A 9,435-nucleotide genomic window follows, 5' to 3' on the forward strand; every position below is an offset into this window, starting at 1 on the left:
TAAAAGCAAAAATATATAAGAATGGACATTTGATATTCTTTCACGAAAAAACTACTGAATGAGTTTTTATGGAACTTTACAATTATACATATTATAGATTAAACATCAGAATAACATATAGGCTACAATTTACCGCGGGAAAATAACTCATTCCCACAAGGAAAAAATTGGTAAAAGTTTAAAATAAATTGCTTCAAATAAAACAAATAAAATTTTAAAAAATTTTTTACAACATTTTATTTCGATACTTACTTAATTAACAAATTACAATATTTATTATTTAAAATAGATGCCACCTTAAACTTGTGGCACAGCATCTCTGCAAAGCACTTTACTTTTCTTCCCGTCTGATTCGAAATGATTTGAACAAGGCCGAGAATGTTTTGAAGGCTTCCAATTTTCCCTGTGCTATAGCTTTAATAGACTAGAGTAGATAATTTTTGAAACAAAAAAAAATCGCAGTCGGATGAAACCCATTAGAAAAGGAGGGGAATATGATAAAAATGTAAGGAAAAATAAATTACGGTCAATCCGAGTTCGGGAAGCGGGAGGGGGGAGCTTTAAAGAGAAAAAAATGGTTTCTCTCGATTTCCGACAAAACTACAAGTCCTATAGAAAAAAGTTCAATGGCAAAGTTGTAGGTAATTAAAAGTTCTACAACTTTTGTATTCACAATTTTTTCACATAACCTAAAAATTTAGGAGAAAAATTCAAAAAACCAAGTTTTTGGTCTTTTATTTCTATCTACTTCAAAATTTATTTTTTTTCTACGAAATTTGGTGGAAACTTACTTTATTATGTCCCAAATACACTGTAATTTATTTGATTGAAAATATTTATTTTTTCGCCTTATTTTGAATTAATACCAAAAAAACAACCTAATTTTCAATCGAAAAGTCACCCGTCAAAGTATCAGCTTTTTTCAAAAACTTGGGGTGCCTTTTATTCATTGAAATCTCTACTTTCATATGGTGTAAAAAAAATAAACACCACCATAGTAAATGTTCTCAGGAAATGCATACAAACAGTCTGAAAATAAGCTTTTACTAAATCAGGCACACTTCTCGAACTACCTGAAATGTTTTTATCGACATCATTTTGCTTTTGAATATGCTGTAAAATATTAAACTTAGAACAGATAATTATTTTTCTTTTGAAATATTACCGAAAAGCCGATACAAGAGAAGATATAGAGTTCAAGAAGTGTGCCTGATTTAGTAAAAGCTAATTTTCAGACTGTTTGTATGCATTTCCTGAGAACATTTACTAGCTATGGTGGTGTTTATTTTTTTTACACCATATGAAAGTAGAGATTTCAATGAATAAAAGGCACCCCAAGTTTTTGAAAAAAGCTGATACTTTGACGGGTGACTTTTCGATTGAAAATTAGGTTGTTTTTTTGGTATTAATTCAAAATAAGGCGAAAAAATAAATATTTTCAATCAAATAAATTACAGTGTATTTGGGACATAATAAAGTAAGTTTCCACCAAATTTCGTAGAAAAAAAATAAATTTTGAAGTAGATAGAAATAAAAGACCAAAAACTTGGTTTTTTGAATTTTTCTCCTAAATTTTTAGGTTATGTGAAAAAATTGTGAATACAAAAGTTGTAGAACTTTTAATTACCTACAACTTTGCCATTGAACTTTTTTCTATAGGACTTGTAGTTTTGTCGGAAATCGAGAGAAACCATTTTTTTCTCTTTAAAGCTCCCCCCTCCCGCTTCCCGAACTCGGATTGACCGTAATTTATTTTTCCTTACATTTTTATCATATTCCCCTTCTCTTCTAATGGGTTTCATCCGACTGCGATTTTTTTTATCTTTTCATTATTTTCAAAGGCTTCTACCCCAGTCTATAACCCAAACATCTTTTAATTTTTCTCAAGTCAGAAACCTGAAAATAACAATAAAATCCATACTTAAATACCTTTTTTTTCTCCTAACCTAAAGCAGTCATTATCAATGAAGTACTTCGTGCCTTCTTCGTACCTACTCAAGTATCGATAATTGCACAACACTATGGAAGTTATATTTTGCATTTTTTCTAAAAACTAAGCTGATTATGATTTCATTTCAATGATTACGGTTAGATAAAACATAGATGATTATGAAACTAACGTATATTAACTTATTTATAATACAATTAACAACAAAATTGATCAAAACACTAACCTGTGAAAAGACAAATTCCAATCTTCATCAGATTTCCCAGTACTACGGCTTTTACAGCCGCGAACAACACAAGCCATGTAATCTTTAGTAAATTATCTTTTCAGAAAATAACATAAGAACCTAGAAAACACGTTTTTCACTTCAAAAACAATAATTAAAATTACCATGCGTTAGTGACCAGACTGGTCACTAAAACAAATTGAAATGGCTACATGTCATTTCAAACTGTCGAACTGACATATATCTGTCCTCTTTTTTCGCATGACATTTTGCCATAAGCCAAAAAGGCCAAACTAGTGCTTTATTGTTCAATTAATTGTTACTTCTCCAGGCTTGATAATTGCTCCGAGGTTTTGAGTTTTGACACTGATGTGTTTTGTCAAATTTCAAAAGTCAATCTATATCTCGATCTATATATTTTTACATTTTCAATCTGTCATTTGTCATTCAGAACATAATAACATCGATATTTGTATCACAATTTGTATAATTGCATATTGTTTTTAAGGATTTTTACTAATTGGACTACATTATCATGGAAGCATAAAATGTTAACATCAAAAGAGCCCTCCAACACTAATAAAAGTCGCACTCCAAGGTAGTATTCATTAGATAATTTTATTTTTGTACATGTTTTATTATTTACTTACTCAATGTTATTAATATTCTAAGGCATGCTTTTGATCATTTTTTGTAGTTTAAATAAGTACATAAGAATTCATCACATACTCTAATATTTTAAATATGATAAAATGTAATCCTTTCCATAAATGTTTAAGTTTATCCATGTGCACTGAGCAGTTGCAATCGTATCATTTATATTTCAGTCGCTGTAGAGAATGGGAACGTCAAAGGCGTCTTAAATTTAATGATGCTATTTCTAAATTAGGAGATTTGGTAAAAAGTATTAATCAAGAAAATGGAAGTGATACGGGTGATAAACCTGGCAATACTCAGTATCCTAAAATTGAAATAATCCAAAAAGCCATACTTTGCTTGACAAATTTTTCACAGGAGAAGTCAAAACTTAGTAAGTGATCTATTATATTTATCATATTCTCAAATACTTTTTGACATGTAGCAGTCAGTTTTAAGGCTCCTGGTTTATGTGACAATTGCTTCCCAGAATAACACAGAGAACTACTACTAAATTCCACTGATTGTATTATTGTTAGTATCTGATACCACATCTTGCCAATACATTATTACAGAATACTGTTTAACTTTTAAGCTATATTTATAATTGAACAGAATAGGTTGCATAGTAAGGTGTGCCATGTGAAATTTAGTACATATTATATTTTTCCTTTCTAGAAGCAGAAGTGTTAGCGTTAGAAGTAAAACTGCAAGGGATTGAAAAAGAAAAACACAATAAGAAAGATGTTTGTGTACAAGTTACTATTGGTGCAATTAAAAATAAACAAAGTAAGTTATTTGGTGTATTTTTGCAGCTCTATATTTAATTGAATTATCTGTCTAGATAGACGGATAAGTTTTCACCTACTACAGAGATCTGAAGTAGGTGAAAACTTAATCTACGAGGAATATGGAAAAACACTGAAAAGAGTAAATATTCCCAATTGTCATGCTATAAATACCTCTTTTTATTTTCAGGTAGTAAATATCTCAAGCTATTAATGTTAAAGAAATTAAAAAATAATAATGCCAGCCAAAAAGAGAAAAATAAAAGTGAAATTAAAATTTCTCCAAAACCCAGGAAACCTTTGTCACAATTACCTAAGCTTTTACCATTGACAAACAATATTAAAAAAGGTAATTTTAATTTTACAAAATACATTCATAGATTTATACTTAATTATGATATTTCTAAAAATGAATTTATAACCTACTTTAACTTACTTAAAGTTTAATTAATTATTTTATTTTAATTTCAGACAATACATTTGTTATGGTACCAGCTACTCCCTACATTTTTCCTCAAAGACCTATATTATTCCCCACAGCTCAACCAACCATAGTTTTATTAGACACAAACTTACAACCATTGCAAAAACAACCTCTCGTAAATAGGAACACAAATGATATGACTAAAACTACAATGGTTAATGTGCTCCCTATAACAGCATATTCTCATCCACCATCTGCAACAAAAACTAAAAGAAATAATTCTAAGCCTAAAAATGTTACTAAGAAAAGTATTAAGAAAGATAAATGCGAAAAAAGTACTGGAACAGTAACTTCTGAGAGTGATAAAAAAAGTGATGAAGCCCCAGTTACTGAAATTTCTAAAGTCCAAGAAAATTCTAAAAGTAGCCCAACGAAAATAGTACCTGAAGAACCACCAGAATCACAAAGACATGGAGAAAATAAAACAAATGACAACAATAATCCTGTAACAAGTGAACCAAAATCAAATGAATTGAACATAACTAACAAAAATGATAGTGACAATGCATCTGAACTAAATTCAAAAAGTACTGATGAAGTGAAAATAGCCAATATATCTCCAAAAGAAAAGACCTCACCTGAATGTAATGCAGAAACTTCCAATAAAGTTTCTGAAGTTAAAACAAATTCAAGTGACCCTATTATATTAACCAAGACTTCAGATCAAAAAGAAATTGAAAGTAAATGCAAAGAAAACAAATTGCCAACTATTTTAGACACATCAATATGTGAAAATGTTGTTGATGGAGGCAACGCGCGATTGGAATTAGCTGAAGAGTTCCTTGCTGCTTCACCGACGGCCGCCTTTCTTATGTCCTTCCCCTTGGTTAGTGGCAATAGAGCTGATAGCCCTACAGAAGAAGCACCTCAAAGCACTCCTGTTAAAGAAAATACATGCAGAACTGAATTACAATCTCAAAATTATTTTGATAAATCAACAAATAATAAATCAAAATCAACCAGTAAACCTCAAAATGTATCTAATGATGTAAATAAGCCAATGAATTCTGATAAAGTTCAAAATGATAAAATATTTAATAAGCCTGTTAGTACTAAAGCTCCAACCATAACTTCATCGTCTAATGTTACAAATGAAAATCCATTTTTAAATTTGCCTTTACCAACAATAATTTCTACTACTTGTGCTCTGACTGATGCGGCTTTCGGTTTAGATTTTGATTGCAATATTAGTAAAACAACAACAAGTCAACCTGCAAATTACGTTAGTAGTAACAGTTTATTTTACAAAAGTGATCCATTAGGAGCAGTTAAGAATACAGTTTACAGTACAAGCAGTCTTTCATCTGGTCATGAGTATAACAGCCTCGGTCTTTATCCTTGTGCCGTCGACAATTATACAACCAAAAATAAAACCGATTTCTCAAATATTGAAGATAATTTAATGAAAATAAACACATCTAGACTAACATATGATATTGATTTAGGTTGGTCGCATAAAAGTCTAGATTTTGTGAATTGTACTACAAATTCTAATACCCTTCACAAAGACAATATTTTCACTTCAACTGCTCCAACATATACAAGTGCATATAATCCGTTTAATCCGGAATTTCATGTATCTCTTTCTAATCCAGTTAAGAAAGATATGTTACCTACAAAAACCACATTTTCTGAAGCTATTACTAGCTTTTATTCCCAAACGGGTAATCTATGGTCTGACGATATTACCTCTATCTATACAAATAGTACATCAAACAAAAATTTGACTACAAAACAAAATCACTATACTACAGCAGATATTAATCAGACAAACACTTTAAAAACAAGTGCCCCAAAGCATTATAATACTAAACATATGCCTGGGCCTGCGGAAAATAATATAAAACCCAATACAACCGTTGCAGGAAATCAGCATAATATTCCTGATAAATATACCAAGAAATCTCCCAGTAAAATGCACATTAACTGGATGACATCCGAAACGAGATCGTCACAAAATAATTGTGATCCAATGCATGGAGAAGTTAAAGAAAATTACAAACCATCGTATGGACAGCCAAGCATCACTTCTAAGAAAATCACTCAAAGTGATAACAATTATTTTCCTATTAATATGCATCACTTTCCATCTCAAACAAGCCATGAAGAATTGCAAATGTGGCCATCTGCTAAGCCAGCGGGAACTGCTGAAATAAGTATCGAACCACCTCCTATCCATTTGCCAACTTTAGTAGGTGATTTAGCCTTAGGACCGCATGACAAAAAAAGAAATGATATTTTAAACCGATCACATCAAACAGCAGATCAGGCTTGCACAAATTTCCTCTCTGTTACACAACTAATGAACAGGTCATCTGATAATATGACTGCGCGATCTCATGGAGCTGCTATTGAGACCAAAACTAATGTGAAAAATAATTTAAATCAAATAGTTACCGATAATAATCGTAAGTCCATGAATCACCGCGTCGAGGTTAATCCACAACATTGTTATGGTTTTAATGATGCAAAAGTATCAAATCATTTCGAGCCGCTGAACCAGTTTTCTCACACTAAGTCGAAGAATAATAAATCGGAAAAAAATTCAAAAATGCAAAAAAATAATTACTCAGCTGAAGCATTGATACGAGGAGGTACTTGTAACCAGAAAGCTCTCGATCACACAAACGCAAAATTTATGGTGCCACCACAGAAATTTTGTGATTTCAATATAGCACAAGACAGCAGTGTCGCTCAAGTATCACATTATCCACCTATCCTAGATTATTCGGAAAATAGTTATGCAGGGCAACAATATTCAGGTACTACTTTATATAATACAACAGCCAATACGATACCCAATTCTTTCTACTCGAATTTCATGCAAAGTGGAAGCAATTTAATGCCAACAAGTTATACTGGCGGGCCATTTACAGGGGAATTTATAGATTACAATAATCAATCTGTTGAATGCAATTACTCTAATCCAAAGTATGACGATACAAAAGCAAGAAATAACGCAAGTTTTCAACATGACAAAACTACTAGAAGAGATGCTGCAAAGCATAAACTTGAGTGTACAAAAAAGGATACGACTAAAAAGTATCCCACAAAAAGAGCCAAACTGAACGCCGAGTCTGATGATTGGGTAGAAAATAGTCATTTACTATGGCAAAATAAAACAACACATAAGAGACATGCAAATATGATTTCGGAAGAGTTACAATTTCCCAATTTTGTAAGCAATCAAATGCCAACACAGTATCAGCCAGATTTCTTTAACAGCCATCTAATGCCCGCAAACGTACAGAATGTAGGCCATACCTCAGAACGATCTGTTTCAACGTTCCCCGTTGCATCGCGAGGGAATTTCAATCTTAGTGCATTATTTCCAGAAATTACAATGGTGAGTAAATAGATCAGTAAAAATGCAGGTAGTTTTCATTTCCAAAATAGTGTCTAGGTAGTGTAAGCAAAAAAAAAGATACATAAATTCTGTCACACTAGCTATTTATATCTTGTTATCAGCAATCCAATTACTGAATAAAAATATTTGTATAAATAAAGAAATAATAGTTAAGTAGAGCTATGATGTCATGAGAGAATAAATTATCGTTTTTGTTACAGAAAGTCCAATAATAAGATTTGATGTGGTTTTACGTATACGCAAGAAACTGTTAATCTGTGATTCTCTTTATTTATTGTATATTGATTCATAACATAATATAATTATTTTAAATAAATTTAATATAAAGTTTTTGTTGTTATTATTTATTTATAAGTCTTATTTGAATATGACATATTTTTACCTATAAGTATTTATCAAACACATCATAAGTTCAGAATTTTATAGACATGTTAAGATAATCATGTTTACCTTGACCACTTGCTTCTAACTCAACTATTGAAATAATTCATATACATTATTTACAGTGAAAATATTATTGTTTAAGATTCTTATTATATTAACAAAATAAAGTTGAGAAGTGTTAATAGGTTAACCTTGTCGCATTTTTAATTAAATATCAATATTTTGAGGGCCGATATTGGTGCATGTAATTTGGATATAACAAAATAAAATTACGTACTTATAAAATTACAATTATTACCAACGTAATGTACATATATTACCACTAAACAAAATTAGACAAAATTAAATAACACACATTAGAATTACTCATGCGCATCAGCAAAATTTGTGAAAATTTGACGATTCTTTTTATACTTATTTGTGATATTATTTATAACATTTTCTATATATTTCCCGTGTTGTTGAAAATATTAGTTCTGTTTAGGGTAATTTTTAACATTAAAATGATCTAAATGAGTGCAATAAAATGGTCCAGAATGTAGCTTATAATAAATATCATCATCTGAGTAAAGAGGTAACGGATAATCGTTTTTACGACATCAAATATCAGCATTTCCAACTGATATTTTACTACTAGGAGATATAGAAATAGTCTATTTTTGGCAATTGTTCTTAGTTGGATACAGTTTCATTCCATCACAAAGTGTACCTAGCGAGTACCGAAATATAGCTTGCTTTTGGTGGATTTGGAAATGTGTCAACTTATACATATCACTCAACTAATTAGTGTACCTAGCATAAGTAATATATTTCCTATATTCTGCTTTATTTGTTACCTGTTCCAGTATGTAGTGTACCTATGCATTGTGTGGTAATGGTACAGTACCTACAAAACCACCGTGGCTTTGTATACTGCTCGTGTGTGAAAATATTTTTTTCCATGCCACTGTTATGTATGTAAAAAAACCGGCCAAGAGCGAATCGCACGAGTCGAGTCGGAAACCTATCGGAGGCCTGTATCCTTTTCCTTATCCTTCGAAGTCCTTTCCTTAATTCTTTCCTTAATCCGGTCCTTATCCTTTACCTTTGAACGTCGGCAATCCATTTGTAGAGCCGTACGAAGACTGCAATCCACCACGCCTCTCCAAATGTTCATGGGCGGTGGTAGCGCCATGGTAATAGTAGGTATCTCTATTATTACCGTGATATCTTTCACCAGCTAGCCCCGTTAGCGTTTGTTTTTTTTTGTCCACCATTATCTGTCTTTTTTTCTCCAATAGACAATAGCTTAGAAGTAGGTAAATATAAGAACAGTGTAGAAAAGTTAGGTTTGTGCCTAACTTAAATTGGTATCATCAACCCCGCAATTGACTAAAAACTGAATGAAGGCCCCAATATGAACAGAGGTCTCCTTTGAACACGGTTTAAATTTGGAATGGATAATTTGTAGCCTTCCTATGGTAAACCATCATCAACCAAAATCTAATGAAGTCTGCAACTCGGCCTATACGAGCTATCGCCTGATGCCTGTCGCAAGTCTAAAAAATGTCGGCCGCACTTCCATACAAAAGTACTCTGTGGCACTTCCAGTCTGCAAACGTC

At 31.6% G+C, this 9,435-nt stretch overlaps 1 protein-coding gene across 1 annotated transcript; it reads left to right on the forward strand.

Moving 5' to 3' along the window:
- Positions 1 to 2,621: 2,621 nt before the first annotated feature.
- LOC149485825 (uncharacterized) lies at positions 2,622 to 7,779 on the forward strand. The gene is made up of 6 exons (XM_089699119.1): positions 2,622 to 2,772; positions 3,002 to 3,204; positions 3,489 to 3,599; positions 3,789 to 3,947; positions 4,070 to 7,428; positions 7,650 to 7,779. The coding sequence occupies exons 1-6, from the start codon at positions 2,723 to 2,725 to the stop codon at positions 7,659 to 7,661; spliced, it is 3,894 nt and encodes a 1,297-aa protein (XP_089555245.1). The 5' UTR covers positions 2,622 to 2,722; the 3' UTR covers positions 7,662 to 7,779.
- Positions 7,780 to 9,435: the final 1,656 nt, after the last annotated feature.

The sequence above is a fragment of the Colias philodice genome, chromosome 9, assembly GCF_061535455.1.
Source record: "Colias philodice isolate Cphi_HAF_F1 chromosome 9, ilColPhil1 Martin Lab GWU primary, whole genome shotgun sequence".
Taxonomy (NCBI): domain Eukaryota; kingdom Metazoa; phylum Arthropoda; class Insecta; order Lepidoptera; family Pieridae; genus Colias; species Colias philodice.